This window comes from Marmota monax, unplaced genomic scaffold, assembly GCF_021218885.2.
Source record: "Marmota monax isolate L192 unplaced genomic scaffold, Marmota_monax_Labrador192_F-V1.1 WCK01_AAM20220418_F8-fsc00001, whole genome shotgun sequence".
In the NCBI taxonomy this organism is placed as follows: Eukaryota; Metazoa; Chordata; class Mammalia; order Rodentia; family Sciuridae; genus Marmota; species Marmota monax.
In genome coordinates, this window is record NW_026693777.1 from 45645277 (window position 1) to 45662632 (window position 17356).

Below are 17356 nucleotides of genomic sequence, written 5' to 3' on the forward strand. Positions count from 1 at the left end.
TTACTTATTTTTTTTTTAGAGGCATGTATTTTATCTTACTTAATTTTTTTAAGTCTCAATTTTATCATCTCCAAAAAATAAGAGAAAAATATCTTTCATATGTGGTTATCTTATGGAATATATAACTATATTGCATATATAGAGTATTATTTATAGCATATATTCATAATACTATATTTTATAAAAACTATAAATATTCATAATATTATACCTTCATCCATGTCACTCAAGTGATAGAATTTTTAATAATAAACATTTCAACTGAGTTGAGTCATCCAATAATGAAATGGGATCTCTTCTATGTAGTAAATCACCAATAACTACTAACAATAATAATGGCTAGATAATCACCTTTTCAATGAGGTTTTAAAAGATGTTCCTGTGGGGATGTAATTCAGTGGTAGAGCACTTGCCTAGCATACAGGAGGCCCATCCACAGCACTACACATACACACAAAGGTTTTCCTGCATTGATGTGAGATAGATTAAGTCTGAGGTCCTTCAAAACACTAAAAATCTGTGTAACATGTTGATTTGAATACTGCTCTGAGCAATGGTAAAAAAAAAATTGGAATAAAAAAATATATCTTTCAGCACAGAAATGGGTATAAAATGTCTGACTGAAATTAATGGTGCCTGGGGAGCATCTGAACAATTTTTGGTCCAGACTACTGCCTAATTCTAGAATCAAAATAAAACCAATTAAGATCAGAAAGAAAGAAAAAAAGCATTAATGGTGCATAAGAGAAGTAATGTCAGTAGACAATGGAAACAAACAACACTTTTTTGTTGCTGTACTAACAACAGCTCTGAGAATCTCTTCCCACAGAGTGCTTTATAGACTGCCTTAGGGAAAGCAGAGGTTGCAAGAAGGGTAGAAGATTACAAGATTAAATGATAAAGTTAAAAAAAATAAAAAAGAGCTGTAGAGAGAATGGAATGGCAAGAAGCACAGGCACCATGAGCATCTGAACTAATTTTTTTGCCTGACCTTATGCTTTCAGTGTCCCTATGTCTCAGAAACATAATTAGTTAACTCAAAAGCAGTATTTATTAGACATTTATATTTTGAATTCTCTATTTCCGAGTATTCCCTTCATTATCTTCTGCTGGGCCCAAAGATTTCAAAGCCATCCATTGAAGGCTTTACTTGTCTTCAAAGCTCATCAATGCCTGCACTATAAAGAAACAGACTGTGAGGCTGGAGAGCTAAGAATGTTTGGAACATATAAGCATTTGGTGAAGACCTTGCTTTTCTGAGTTCTAGACTCCCACACAAATCGACTAATCTTTACTCTAAATTAAGCCATATGAGTCGGCAATCTTTGCCATAGACAAGTTAATCAAGATTAAAGTAACCAATTTCAACTTTCTCTTCCCTTCCACCCTGTTCTCCCCAGAGAACAAGTGGGAAGGCAGGACTGAAGAATTACTGGAAAGAGCAGGATGAATGTCAAGCAAATTTTGATGTGGACAAAGCTTGTCTTTGACATTCTACCCAAAATTCTATGTCCCAATGTTTTAAATTTCTATTATTGCCTTCCTGTGCCCACCACATGCACATATGTATATATGCACAGAGAGTCCTCCTTCCTAATTTAATTCATATTAGATTCTTTTCAGCAAGGTATGAGGAAGAAAACTCAGATGACACTAATCCATATTAAATTGTAAAAAAAAAAAAAAAAAAAAAGCCCCTAACTCTTCCAGGTTTTTTTGTTTGTTTTTACTTTTAGAGGGAAATTTTATTAATCAGAATTAATTTCCAAATCATGAAATATAGAGAAAATAATTTCAAGCAGATAATTCTTAGCTTATATAAAACTCTACTATTTAAACCATTTACTTCTGTATCCCTAGATTGACACTAGAAGGGCTGATGGGAAAAGTCTACAATTCATAAAAATTTGGGGGGGGGGGGGCTGGGGCAGTGGGCACTTGTGGGCTTTCTGCTCTCTATTGAAACCCCATAGCTGTCCAATGTGAGCCTGAGCCCACTGCTCATTACTGAACTGAGACCTTCAAAGAGAAGGACTATGTCCAGAAGGGAGTGGCCTGCTCAAATAGGGCAAAACCCACTTAATTCCCAAATGGAATTGGACACTATGCTCTTGGGGAACAAGCTCTCAGATCTCATAGGATTTGGGCGTCCCCTGCTGGAGAAGCAGGTTCTAGGTTCTCTCTGTTACAGGAAATTGGGACACATAGCCAAAATGTGACATACCAAAACAAGAATTTGCCCTTTTCAGGTGTGAGGTAGACATCAAGAAGCTGAGGTGCTAGAATAGTGGACACCCTCCCACTTCTTCCCAGTTTTATATATATATATATATATATATATATATATATATATATATATATAATTCCCATGCTATCAACTCCCAATCTCCATGACTGCCGTAACTCCATACCTGCAAACTGTTGTAATATCTTACGCTCTTCTAGGTTATACTGAAGCTTTTCCAGCAACTCAAAATATCGGAAGAGTGAGTCTCTGGGCCAAACCACACGGTCATCCTGATCCATATCCATTAGCCCAGGTAGATTCTGGTGCACAAGAGTCTCCCAGTCCAACTTATCTGTAGGGAGGAATATTTCTTAAAAACATGCCTAGATTTCTAGAAGTTGGAAATGAGTTGATTAAATCTCATGGTGTGGCTAGAAAGGTGGAGATGAAAGAGGAAACAGGAAGCATGGAGGGTAAAGGGCACATCACCAAAAGATTTCTGTTTTTGGGGTACTGGCGATTGAACCCACAATTGCTTTACCAAGCTACATCCTCAGCCCTTAAATGTGTGTGTATACATATATATATAAATTTCTAGACAAGCTCTCTTGCTAAGTTGCTAAGGCTGGTCTCAAATCTGTAATCTTCCTGCCTCAGCCTACTGAATCTTTGGAATTATAGGTGTACCATCATGCCTTAAAAAGACTACTTTGTACAATGAGTGAAAAGAGCCACAGCCACACTTATCCAAAGTGAAACAGAACTTCAAGGAAAATTAAAAAGTACAAAGAAAGTAATTAAGACCAGAAAATCAGACTGGTGAAGAAAATTGGAACACAGACACAGTGGGAGAGCTCCTCTTAAGATTGTGATTTTTCATAGAGCAATCTGAATTCAAATAGAAGAAACTCTTCTGCTCACCAATATTATCAGAATATCTGAATCCTGGAGACACAGAATAATAGGAAGAAGAAGAGGAGGCAGAGGAGGCAGATGGGTACTCTTTTTTGCGGGGAACAGATTTCTTTGTTTTTGATTTAGCCTTTGCCATATCTTCAGCAGCATGGCGCTCAGTCTCTGCTGGTTCTTCAGCAGCAACACTGGATTCAGTCTCTATGTGATCCCCTTCAGAAGTTTCAAAGTCCGAAGATACCTTTTGTTTACTGATTTTTCTGTATGTGAATTAAGAGATTTTATTGCTTCAAATGCATTTATGAGTTATGACTAGTTTATTCTAGTCCTGTCCCTGTCCACCCCTAAAGTGATAATTTAAAGCTTATGAAGTATGAACTACTCCCAAACTTAGCTTAGGCACTTCCAATCTCATTTATCCCTAATATATCCTTTCTTACCTCTTCTCTTTTTTCTCACATTCAATCTATGAATAAATCCTCTTGGCCCTACCCTTAAAATACACCTTTTCTCACTAACTTACTGGTACTGGTACAACCCTGGTCTGTGTCATTTTCATCTTTTGTGAGAACAGATGCATTGCTGCTGATCTCTGCTCCTTCCCTTATTCCTTTACAGTTTACCATCAATATAACAACCTTGATAATCCTTTAATGTAAATCACTCCATGTCTCTCCTCTTTTCTGCTTCCCATTTCCCTTGAAGTTAAAGTCAAGTCCCTCCAGTGACCTCCCACAGCCCTAAAGATTCAGTTTCCCATCCCATCATCTCTCTGACCTCATTACTCTTTCCCCTGCCTATTCTGCTCCAGTAACAATGGCCTCCTTGCTGTTTTTCAAACACATTAGGCATGTTTCTAGCTTAATACCTCTGTACTAGTTGTTCCCTCTGCCACTAACACTCTTCCCATAGATATCCCCAGGGAAATCTTCTCACCTCCTTTAAGTCTTTGTTCACATATTACCTTTTCAATTGAGGATACCTTGATTACCCTGTTTAAAACTATAACCCATATGCATTTTTTAGCCTCTACTCCTAATTCCCTTTAACCTATTCTAATTTTAATGTTTCCATAATGCTTATCATAATTTTTAAAAAATATTTATTTTGTTATAAGTGGACATATATCTTTATTTTTATATGGTGCTGAGGATCGAACCCAGTGTTTCACACATGGTAGGCAAGCGCTCTACCTCTGAGCCACAATCCCAGCCCACTTAACATAATTTAACTTAATGTCTGTATGTTCATTGCTTATTATCTCTTTACCTCTACTAGTATATGAGCGCCATGAAAGCAGGCATTATTGTCTATTTTGGTCTCTGGCATGTCCCAAACACCTACTAAGTATTCAATAATTATTTGTTAATGGGTGAATGAGTATCTTTTTTTTCTATTCTGTTATCTTATTCACTGCTACACACTAAAGGTCTAGAACAGTATCTGTTTCATTGAAGGTGTTTGCATCGGTTTCTTGTGGCTGCCAGGACAAATTACCACAAACTTGGTGGTTTAAAACAACAGAAATATATTCTCTTACAGTTCTGGAGACCCTAAGTCTGAAATCAAAGTGTTGGCAGTGCCACACTACCTCTAGAGGCTTTGGGAGGCAAAGTTCCTTGCCTCTTTTACCTCTAGCAGCTACCTAGCATGCCTCAGCTTCCCTTGGCTTATGGCTGCATCATTCCAATCTTTAGTTCCATTTTCACCTCTCTTTCCCCTATCCTATGGGTCTGTGTTTTCTGTCTTTTATAAGGATCCTTGTCATTGAACTTAGGGCATACCTGGAAAATCCAGGATGAACTCATCTCAAGAACCTTAAATTAATCATATCTTCAAAGACTTATTTTTTTTTTTTGGTATTGGTGATTGAACCTGGGGTGCTTAACCATTGAGCTACATCCTCAGCACTTATTTTATTTTTTATTTTGAGACAGGGTCTCACTAACTTGCTTGAAGCCTTGTTAAGTTTCTGGGGCTGGCCTTGAACTTGTGATCCTCCTGTCTCAGCCTCCCAAGTCGCTGAGATTACAGGTTTGCACCACCATGCCCAGCCCATTTTTAAAAATAAGGTCACATTCACAAGATTCTAGAGAGTTAGGATATGGACATATAATTTGGGAGGGTCACCACTGAACTGATTACAACTAATAGTTATTAAATAAATGGATTCTCTCTCTCAAAGTCAATCTTTTTTTAAATATTCTTTTTTAGTTGTAAATGGACACAAAATTTTGTTTATTTATTTTTATGTGGTACTGAAGATCAAACCCAGTGCCTGACATGTGCCAGGCAAGTACTCTACCACTGAGCCCCAGCCCCAGCCCTCTCCTTTGATTTTCTAAACTCTCCTCCTTCATGTGTTTCCATCCCAGCTCACATAAGTGCTCCTAACCTGGTATGTATTTTGCTATGGAATGACCTCAGTGCTTCAGGGGACAGGTTTTGTCTCCTGCAAAAGCAATAACCAAAAAAACATAAACAAGAAAAAGGGTAGAGAAAACTATCCATAAGCATAGTGCAATAAGGGAAAAAGACAAGAATTCTTATCAGCAAGTGAAGAAAACCATATAGGGAGAAGAAATTGTGGCAACGGAGTGAAAAAGAGTTGGGAAGCCCTCACAGTGGATGAAGAATTAGGCAACATACTAGAACTGGGGAATTCTTAACTTTAGGAGCGAATCTTCTGTCATAAGGGGAAAAGTAGGGTCAAAGTTAAAGAGTGAAATCCAGGAATGAGGTCAGAGAGCCCTTGAGAGAAATAAAGTTGGGTCTGAAAATAGGGGAGCAGACCTCTGGATAATCTGCCGCTTGAATATGTCAGCTTTGTGCTGAACCTCCAGATGCGTCATTTCCTCGCTCAACTCATTCCGGATATTCTGGAAATTAGTAACTGCCCCAAAGGGCCATTAGGAGTTGGGAGATGGTGGTGACTAGATCTGGAAAGAGGGCTTGGGTGGGAACAGACCATTCCAGGATCCAAGCCTTCCTGCTACACTGGGTTCTCTCTACCCACAGTCCACCAATTCCAGTTATCAGACTAATTTCTTGCCAACCCCTTTCCCGACAAGTTGCACCTCCTTCATGCTTACCCATCATGGCTACTATGATATTTCTAAAGATAATGGAGCCAAGCAATAACCAAAGGATGACATAGATGCTGCTGAATACATGGCTGACTTCGGGAACCTTCCAGACATCCTGAAGCAGTGCATACCAATGATCCAAGGTGAAGAGAATGAACACTGTCACTACGGAATTCAACAGGTCCCTAAAAAAAATGGTGTGTGAATAATAGAAGCAAACATCTAAATCTCTCAGAAACTGTACAATTCTTATTTTTAAAGCAACATAAAATTTCTTCAGAGTTTGTTCTAACATATTAAAAGAATTTTTAGCTAATTATTCTTCAGTTTGAAATTGTTTTATTAAATTTTCCTGGGGTTAGGGTTCTAGATCATCGGTAGAGACCTTCATAGAATGCTCAAGGGCCTGGATTCAATCTCCTGCACACATACACACAAGTTTTCCTTTATCTTAAATAATACCCCTTACTATTCTATTAGTCCTGAAGCATAGTAAGTACTTCATAATAAATTTTCAAAAGATGAATGAGTTATCAACTAGATTTTTTTGTTGGTTTTTTTTTTATATATATACTGGGGATTTAACCCAGGGATGCTTTACCACTGAACTACATGCCCAGTACCCACTTCCCATTTTTTAATTTAAAAAATTTTTGAGACAGAGGCTCACTAAATTGCTGAGGCTGGCCTAAAATTTATAATCCTCCTGCCAAAGTCTCTGGAGTCACAGATGAGTGCCACAGGCCTGGCACCAATAAGATTTTCTTAAACCTTCATTCTAATTGTTCTAACTCACTGGTATGAACTGATAGGCAAATAAATGGATGAACATGTGACATAGATGATCCCAAATAATTATCATGATTATATACAAATAATAAAAAAATTATAAAACTGCTGGGCACAGTGTTGTATACCTGTAATCCCAGTAATTTGGGAGGCTGAGGCAGGAAGATTACAAGTTCAAGACCAGCCTGGGCAACTTAACTAGACTTAGTCTCAAAATTAAAAATAAAAAGAGCTGGAGTTGGGCACAGTGGATGTATGCCTGTAATCCTAGCAGCTTGGGAGGCTGAGGAAGGAGGAAACTGTTCTTGTTTCTTACAACAGCTTATACTTTTTGTATTACTGTGCTTTGGATGAGCTTCCTAGTGTCTAACCCAGATTCCCTCCCCTCACCCAGACTTCCCCAGCCCTGCATACGAGAAGAACACGTTGTACACCAGGTCCTGGCGAGTTGAACGGGTGTAATCCTCAAAGAAGTAGACACCAGTCACAGCAAAAATGTAGAAAAAGATGAGCAGCAACATCAAGAGGAAGGTCATGCTCTGAAGGCCATGACCTCAAGTTAGAGCTGGGCCAGACTAGGCTGATCTTCACCAGCAGCCCAGTCAAGCCCACCTGGCCAGCCCACCCAAACCCTTACTTCCACTCCAGAACCCAGTCATCTCAAATTCACAGCAGTTTATTCCTGGTCCTTTCTCAACAAGTAACATTTCACAGGACCTTTTATTGCCTTATTTAACCCATCCAGACTTATTTCATATTAAATGTTAAACCCCCATCTACCTTGCCCCCTGCTTTAGCTGCAACAGTCAAATCACCTTGAGGGCCCTCACCAGGGCCAAAATAATAACTCGAATTTGACGGAATCGTGCAAAGAGTTTGAGAGACCTCAGCACCCGGCAGATCCTCAGCAGCTGGAGCCACACAGATTGACCTGATACCCCTCCCAACACCACAATTTCAGGAAGCAAAGACTGTAGGAAACAAGAATATGAGTAAAATATACCCCAAACCACCCAGGCACAGATGCACTCTTCATCCTATCCTCCTAATAGTTTCCTATGTACTATCCTTTGAATAGCATTCTCAGGAGATTGATTCAGCCCTCCTACACTAAGTCACTTAACTCTGCATTTCAACTCATTTAGATATAAAAAAAGGGATAAAATTAGTGTTTATCTTCTTGAACTGTTGTGAAGCACAAATGAGATAATACATGTAAAACATTAGTGTAGGCATTTGATAAGTACTTAGTAACTGGCAGGTGTTATTTCTGGGATTGATGTTGTGGTTAGATTCTACCTTGCTCCTAATACCAACAATTCTTGCAATTACTGACTTTTAGTTTAGAAAAAAATATCAAAGAAGGAAATTAGGTTAATTTTTGTGTGTTTCTTTCTGTATTCTCGTTATTTTGATTTACCTAGACACATTCCTCAGCCCACTAACTAATCCTCAAGATATCTATCCTTACCAATATGGTAACAATAAAGTCAAATACATTCCAGGCATTCTTCCAGAAAAGAAAAAAGCTTGATAGCCACATTAGAAGGATCTCTAAGATGAAAACAAACAAGATAAACCATGCTGCCACCTCCAAAATCAGCTTCAATGACCACAGTTTGGCATTTGTGGATTCTAGCAATTCTGTGAGAATAAAACAAAGGAGGTATAAAAATTAAGAAAGTAGGAAGTTGAATAATGGAAAATAATCACTTATAAACCACAGTTTTGTCCACTACTATTCCATTTTTCTTTGAGTTTCCTGTCTTATCACTGTTGCTTCAACCTATAAAATTCAGGGACGTACAGCAATGACCATAAAAAACAGCCACAATTCATTTCCTGTTAATATCTAACAACTGCAAATCACTTCCCACCCATTCTGGGATCACACAACCATTAAGGGATTCCTCCCCTTTACCACTTCTACCCACACCCCCTGTACTGTTAAATAAGTCCCAGAGTTCACAAGAAAGCATTGGGTCTTAATAGAATGAAAACATAGGTTCAGGATATATAAAATATTTCATAAAGGATGTACACACAACAAATCAGATTCATAGTTATATTCATGTTTATTGTGTTATAAAATGAAATCATCACCAGGCAGGAGTATCAAGGAGTTTCCCCCAGAAGGGAGGTGGACCTCAACTCAGGCAGTGAGAATCCTTGGATTCTTAATATCATCACATAAAGGAACTTTAAAAAGGGTCTAAGTAAGGAACAGACTGAGGTTACTGAAAGAAATACACACTCTGAGAGGGTAGTGTATGGGCACAGGAGAGGAATGCCCTAGCTATATCTCAGGTAGGCACATTTATATATGATTGTAAGATGAATAGTACAGAGACATGATCTAAGAGATTGTTTTTAGTTCTCCCCTGTGTTGGTTAACTGGACATGCTGACCATTACCAGAATGGGGTTCATTTGCTGAATAGTGGAATAACAGCAATACCAGGATTATTTACTTTTCTTGTCTTTGATACATTCTGCTTTGGAACATGATACTACATAGGTGTACCTGTGGATAAGGTCTAATAACTGATTGAACAGTGCTGTTTATGATTAAGATATGAAAGGGACTTCTAAATCTAGATTTTTAATCCAGGGCCACTCTTCCCATGTATCCTTTCTATCTATCCTTATGTCTTCTTGCCTACCTCAAAATTACTTGGCCCTTTATTTTTGAGCTTTCTTTTCCTTCTTCTCTACCAAAAAATTATTTTTTTTTCTGCAAAGCAAATTGAACCCTATGCTTCCTCTCTAGAACCTCATTATTTGCTAAATGCTGTCCCTTTAACTTTTAATCTTTTAACCTTCTCCATCACTTTTTATACATCTAATGAATGTATGCTATGCACTAGAAAAAAGTAAGGTCAAAATAAGCTAAATAAGCATCAATATTATGGTGTTATTGCTTTACAGTTACCTGATCTTGGATTGGATCAAGATAAAAAGAAAGGAACCATACAGTCAACTCTCTGGAATGGGTTGGTTAAAAACCTATGGGAGGGCTGGGGATGTGGCTCAAGCGGTAGCGTGCTCGCCTGGCATGCGTGCGGCCCGGGTTCAATCCTCAGCACCACATACAAAACAAAGATGTTGTATCCGCCGATAACTAAAAAATAAATATTAAAATTCTCTCCCTCTCTCTCTCCTCTCTCTTAAAAAAAAAAAAAAACCTATGGGAGTCATACTATACTTATCCTAATGCTTCTTTAGGATATGTGCTTCTTGAAATTTTTCTTTTACATAAAATGTTCCTCCAGAGGCTGGGGATATAACTCACTGTTAGAGTGCTTGCCTAACATGTGAGGTACTGGGTTCAATCCTCAGCACCACATAAAAATAAATAAATAAAATAAAAGTATTGTGTCCATCTACAACTAAAATAATTTTTAAAAAAATGTTCCTCCAGAGCTGGGGCTGTAGCTCAATGGCAGAGTGCTTGCCTAGCATGTGTGAGGTACTGGGTTCAAGTCTCAGCACCACATAAAATCAATAAAGGTATTATGTCCATCAACAACTAAAAAAAATTTTTTTAAATGTTCCTCCAATTCTGAGGCAGTGTTCCACTTTTAACATCTCTGAAATTAGGATGCATCTTAAAAATCAATGATGTGTCCCAGAATTTTTATTTCTTAGTGCATCTCACTATTGATGGCAGCTTAGATTCAATAAAAGAACAATATTTTATCAATAACAATAAGTTATGGATCTCAGAAACATGAGATTATAGTATTAAAAGTAGCTGAAAACCACATTTGTGACTGGGAAATTGATTACTATAATTTTTGTTTAGTTTTTGCCTTCACAAAACAGGAAACCAAAGAGAGCAATGAAACAGTGTAAAGTAGAAGTCTTGGAAAGAGGAATCTGATGATTTGAGTATGGAAGTACAAATTAAAGAAGCTATTGTTATTTTATTCTCTGGGAAAAGAGCTGATGTTTTTTTAAGAAGCTAAATGAACAGGTGCCAGCCTGGTGTAGTGGTATACTTCTGTAATCCTAGCTACTCAGGAAGCTAAGCAAGGGGATCACAAGTTCAAGGCCAGCCTCAGCTATCTATCTATCTATTTATTTATTTTAGTTGTTGATAGACCTTTATTTTATATATTTATATGTGGTGCTGAGAATTGAACCCAGTGCAAGTGCACTACCACTGAGCCACAGCCCCAGCCCCCAGCCTCAGCAATTTAGTGAGGCCCTGTCTCAAAAAAAATATTTTCTAAAATATCTTTATTTTATTTTTATGCGGTGCTGAAAATCGAACCCAGTGCCTCCCGCATGCTAGGTGAGCACGCTACCACTTGAACCACATCCCCAGCCCCTCAAAAAAAAATTTTTTTTAAATGTTTATTTTTTAGTTTTTTAGGTGAACACAATATCTTTATTTTTATGTGGTGCTGAGGATCGAACCCAGTGCCTCACACATGCCAGGTGAGCACGCTACCACTTGAGCCACATCCCAAGCCCCAAAAGGACCGGGGACAGGGGTTGAAGCTGTGGCTCAGAGATAGAGCACTCACCTAGCAGGTGAGAGGGCCTGGGTTCGATCCTCAGCACCACATAAAAATAAAGAAAATAACTATACTGTGTCTAGTTACAACTAAAATAATAATAATAATAAAAAGGACTGGGGATATATCTCAGTGATAGAGCACCCTAGGTTTAATCCTCAATTAAAAAAAAAAAAAAAAAGAAGCAACCCAAGGAAGTTTAGAGGAAGAAATTCTAGGAATTGCCTAAGCAAAACAGAGTGTGCAAAAATGACTGCCTCCAACTCCACATCAATCAATGAAAATGTATATACTATCTGAAATGAAAATGTAACTTGAAAAAATTTTCAGCCTGCTGGGCACAGCAACACATACCTATAATCCCAGTGACTTAGGAAGCTGAGGCAGGAGGATTGCAAATTCAAAGCCAGCCTTAGGACTTTACTTAGGCCTTAAGGTACTCAGTGAGACCCTGTCTCTAAATAAAATATTTTAAAAAGGGTTGGGGATGTGGCTCAGTGGTTAAGTACCCCTAAATTCAATCCTTGGTAACAAAAAAAAAAAAAAAAAAAAAAAAAACAAACAAAAAAACAGCCTGCCTTAATAATGCAAAGGAATCTTATTGGAAAAAGAGCTGAGGAGCCCAGCACAGTCCAGCCAGGAATTTTAGTCACTGCTGTGAGTTAATAGTGAAGATCTACATTTGAATATTCTTCTCTTGGGGTGACAGAAGGCAGTAGCTTTATCAACCAAGTCAGGCATATGTATATGATTCTATGGTAGAGTTTCAATATTGAGAGTTGTCTATTGCCACTTCCTAATCTAGCACATAGAATATCAGGTAAATTCACATTGGTTGCAAGAGAAGTTCAACATTGCCAAAGAGAGGAGCACACCATAATTTGTATATATGTTCCACAAACGACAACAATAAGAGTTGCAAATGATGAGTTCAAATAATGCTTACAATTCCACTGTAGAAATAAGCCTTTGGGTTGTTTTTTTTTTTCCTCATTTTTTTTATTGATACATTATAGTTGTACTTAATAGTAGGATTTGTTGTTACATTTTCATACTTGCACACAATATAACAATATCATTCCCCAGTGTTTCTTCTTTCTCTCATTTAGTTGTATACAAAGGGCTATAATAAAACACTAGTGTTGATTTGGCCAAGTTACATGATTTGAAAATAAGACTGGTAAAATCCTGCCAAGCACAGTGGCACATGCCTCTAATCTCAGCTATATGGAGGCTGAGGCAGGAGGACTGTAAGTTCAAGGCCAGCCTTGGCAACTTAGCAAGACCCTGTCTCAGAATGTAGCTCAGTGGTAGAGAGTCCCTAGGTTCAATCCCCCCATCCAACAAAACAAAACAAAAACTAGTAAAATCTTTAGAACATAAGAAATGTCATTAAGTTAGAACAATAGGACTTAAAGGACTTTTGCAGAAGGGCAGAATTGCCTTCCATAATAATACATATATAATAATACATATAATACATATATATATAATATATAATAATACATAATAATACATATATATATATATCCCTAATTAATCTTAAATTCCTTAGTGCCTTAATTATCTGGTTTCTATTACTTTCCCTAAATCTTCTGTTACTTAGTTTTTCAAATTAACAATACTTTTCTTACAGCTAGCATATGGGGATTATCCTGTAATATTTTAATTATTTTACAGATACTAAGATTCTTTCCTTTTTTTTTTTTTGGTACCAGGAATTGAATTCAGGGGAACTCTGCCACTGAGCCACATCCCCAGCCCTATTTTGTTATTTTATTTAGAGACAGGGTCTCACTGAGTTGCTTAGTCCCTCGCTTTTTGCTAAGGCTGGCTTTGAACTTGCAATCCTGTCTCAGCCTCCCAGATTCTTTTCACTCCAAACTACCGTATACTTTTAAGCATCCCTTCACAGAAGGCACTCATTTTTGTAATTGATTAGCTTTCTTTTTCTAGTTATGGGTATAGGGACATATGTTTGATATAACAACCGGTATTCAGAATTTCAGGCTGAATTCAAGGAAAAAATTTCAGGGCCAGATACCTGGGTTTGAAAGTAATCTCCACCAGCTTCTAGATGAATGACCTTGAAAGTTTTATCTTTCTGCATCTCAGGATGTTTTTCAACTAGAAAGCATTTTCAAACAAGTTTGCAAACCCCTGAAAATTCTTTTTTGTTACATGACAGTACCTTGGGAATTCTTGAAGGTGTTCCAGAGTTTAGTGATTTTAAAGGTGTTATGGGCTCTACTTTAATTCCCATATTTATTCTTTAGTAACTAAATACATTCCCCTCTAAAACAGAACCATCCAAGGAACATCAAATGTTCTGATTGATATACCTGGCAGTTAAAGAAGATCAGAACATACTTAATCACCCTGAACAACACAAACTGTATAGATTTTGACACTTATATAGTTTAAAATTTTCATTGTTTTTAGGAACATTTTAGCTAATGATATCCACAATTAAGTAAGGAACACTGATGCCGAAAAGTACAACTTTAAGAAGAGCATAAGAGGGCTGGAGTTGTGGTTCAGTGGCAGAGTGCTTTCCTTGCAATGTGAGGCACTAGATTCGATCCTCAGCACCACATAAAAACAAATAAACAAAATAAAGATAAGAAGAGCATAAGAGCCAGGTGCAGTGATACACACCTGTCATCCCAGCACCAGGGAAGGCTGAGGCAGGATGATTGCAAGTTCAAAGCCAGCCTCAGCAACTTAAGGAAGCCCTAGGCAATTTATTGAGACCCTCTCTCAAAACAGCAAATAAACTGAGAGTGGCTCACAGCCTATAATCTCAGTGGCTCAGGAGGCTGAGGCAGGAGGATCGTGAGTTCAAAGCTGGCCTCAGCAACTTAGTAAGACCCTGTCTCTAAATAAAACATTAAAAAAGGGCTGGGGATGTGGGTCAGTGGTTAAGTGTCCCTGGATACCATGAAAGAAAAAAAAAGAAGAAAATAATTCTGCAAGTTTATGTCATCATGATGTTCATTAGATTCCATAAAGTGCACTCACAATGAAAAATTTTATACAGCACATCAAGCTGTCTCTAAAACTTTAAACATCAATGTCAATGAAACTGTAATGATGCTACATTTATTTTCTAATTGGAAATAAGGATTATCCATGGTGGCAACGTATTATTTTCAGAGTAAGAATTGTAAATGAGCCAAATCTTTTCTTTTTTCTCTCTCATTATTTATTTGTCTGTTTATTTATTTATTTATTTATTTGGTACTGGAGATTGAACTCAAGGGCACTCAACCACTGAGCCACATCCCCAGGCCTATTTTGTATTTTATTTAGACAGGGTTCTCACTGAGTTGCTTAGTGCCTAGCCATTGCTGAGGCTGGCTTTGAACTTGCAATCTTCCTAACTCATTCTCCTGGGACGCTGGGATTACAGGTGTGCACCACCACGCCCTGGCTCTCTCTCATCATTTAGAAACAAAATATGAAAATTATTTTTAAAAGTAAGCCAATTGCCAGGTGTTTTGTTCCCACCTCCAGCTCATTGTGGATTTGTCACATTGCTACATATTACACCCTACCTTTAAGTGTCTAGACTACCCTGTGTCTACTACTAGTACCCTGAGAACCTAGTACCCTGAGAACCCTCCAAATGTTTCTAGATCTTAGCAGCTCTACAAAATCTATTCCAGAGGGCTTAATAGAATTGTCCCTATCACAATTCAAACAATGTTTTAAAAGGTAAAATGATCAATTTAAAAGAAAATACCTCCCACCCACTTCCTCTTTCAGTATCAGTTCTCACCTATTTCAACCATTAGTACGATTGTATTCAGGAAGATGAGGAAGATGATGAAATTTGTGAAGACAGAACCTATTTTCTCTTAAGGAAACATAAAATGGAGTTCTTTCAGATTTATGGAACTGAAATAATAACAGCAAGAACATAAGATACAGCATGAGGACCTGGGTAGGGATATATAAATATATATATAGATACCGTTAGATACAATGAAAATGGTATTTGGGGTCGGGAAAAAGAAATCATACACAGATGGCAAATTATTATGCATAAAAAACAGAGACATAAAGGATACTCTCAAGAACCCATCCAGCCCACAAGGAAAGAGGTGGCCTCTGACTGCAGCGCACACGCAACCTGCTCATCATTCGCTGGGCATGTGAAATTCGTCCTACATGTCGAGGCTTTATGGATATTCGCACTAGCTGATGCTGATCTCCCAGCAAAAGTTTCTTCTGAAGGGAAGGATCTATAACAAAAATTTTAAAAAGGGATAGCACATGCCTCTAGTCCCAGTTACTTGAAGTTGAAGGGTGAGAATCTTGAGTCCAGGAGTTAAAGGCCAACCAGCAAGAGTCTATCCAAAAAAGGGGAGTGGACAAACATAAAGGAAATTCTTTGGGGTTATGAAAAGGAGGGTTGGACGTAGGGAGATTGATCGGAAAATGAGTTTTATAGTACAAGGACTTGCCTTGCAGTTGCTCCTTCTCACAGCAAATAAAAATCTTGTTAGTTTGGGGTGAGAATTAACATATGGCTTAAGACCAACACTGACCATGCCCAAGAATGAAAGCAGCAGTTTCAACTCAAAGTGTCTTTGGTGAGAAACTTTTCAAAGTTAGTCAAAGCTAATAGCCTAAAAGGGAGTGACATGGGCTCTATTTCCTGGATTCAAAGTTTTATTTATACAACCCTTGATAATTTATCAAGTGTAGCCTCCAAATCAGCAACGAAACAAACTTCCCTTAATTTTCTACCCTTAAATTTCTCTGCTTCCTACTCTGGAGAATGAAGATAGGAGTCTAAAACTAAGTGTAACGAAGAAATAGCTGACCAAGTATCTCCCGGAGAGTGTGCCGAGGCACAGCTTGGCTCAAGCCTTGCAAATGCTCTATGAGAGAGAAAGTATCGATGAGACGCGAACGAATGGCATCAGCTCTGGGCAGTTGCATGTGCCCTGCTTGGTAATCAGTAGCCATGTCTGTTAAGAAAACAGAAGAATCAAGGGTTATTTCATTCTAGAAGTTGCACCAGTACTAGAGGGTTTTTGCTCCTCTTCTTTACCCTTTTTGCCTTTAAGAGATCTTAACAAGCTCAAATCTAGGAACTACTAACAGTGAGAACAAATTCACTAAGACTCATGGTTTGATTTAAACAAAAGAGAATAAAAGTCGTCAGAGATACTGCGTAGTCAACCAGGTGTCCAGACAACTTCGTTTTCTAACAGCATTTCTAATAAGAAACTTGTCTAAATTTATTCAGTTAAAAAAAAAAAAAGCAGCAGCCACCAGGGCAGGGGCCCTCAGGATGGACAAAGTATCCAGGACCCATCTGGACCTGAGGGAATCAGGCAATGAGGTGGAGCGGAGTGAGGGCGTAGGTGGTTGCTCCCCCCCCCCCCAAATAAATAAATAAATAAAGGATGAGGAATTGGACAATGCAAAAATCTGACTTTTGAAAATGTGCCCTGCCGCGTGTGTCCACTCCAACGGTCCCTTAGGGGCCAGCTCTTTCTCTCAATTCCCGCTGCTGGGCCTCACCTCAACCCAGGCTCCCTTCCGCCCACTCAACCCGGAATTCACTCCCCGGCCTCCGGCTCCTGAGCCCTCAGAACTTGGTTCCCCCACGAAGGACCCTCTCCGGGCCGAGCCCCAGACTCGCTGCGCGGCCTTTCCAGCAGACCCCCAAGATCCTGCCCGCCCCGGGCCCCGCCCCTGCCGCGGTGCTTGCAGCCTCGGCCCCGCCCCGCGCTCCAGCCACTCGGCAGTTACCAGCTGGTCCCGCCCGCCCGACGCAGACACCAGGAAGCCAATCAGCGACTG

The 17356-nt window shown here is 38.6% G+C and overlaps 1 protein-coding gene across 1 annotated transcript; it reads right to left on the minus strand.

Moving 5' to 3' along the window:
* Positions 1-1146: 1146 nt before the first annotated feature.
* On the minus strand, positions 1147-17233 carry Catsper2 (cation channel sperm associated 2). The gene is made up of 13 exons (XM_046461201.2): positions 17075-17233; positions 16369-16515; positions 15610-15783; positions 15318-15386; positions 8486-8658; positions 7830-7985; positions 7429-7553; positions 6232-6410; positions 5933-6032; positions 5535-5591; positions 3149-3399; positions 2412-2579; positions 1147-1178 (listed from the first exon to the last, which is right to left on the minus strand). Exons 2-13 carry the CDS (start codon positions 16511-16513, stop codon positions 1147-1149), a joined length of 1629 nt encoding a protein of 542 aa, XP_046317157.1. The 5' UTR covers positions 16514-16515; positions 17075-17233.
* Positions 17234-17356: the final 123 nt, after the last annotated feature.

Excerpts from the sequence above, each read along its gene's own strand:
- Catsper2 (XM_046461201.2), bottom strand. The coding sequence starts at position 16,513 with ATGGCTACTGATTACCAAGCAGGGCACATGCAACTGCCCAGAGCTGAT. Across the intron at positions 15,387-15,609 it reads GGCTGGATGGGTTCTTGAGA|GTTCTGTCTTCACAAATTTC; the intron begins GTATCCTTTATG and ends AAGAGAAAATAG. Across the intron at positions 8,659-15,317 it reads CGTACTAATGGTTGAAATAG|AATTGCTAGAATCCACAAAT; the intron begins GTGAGAACTGAT and ends TTATTCTCACAG.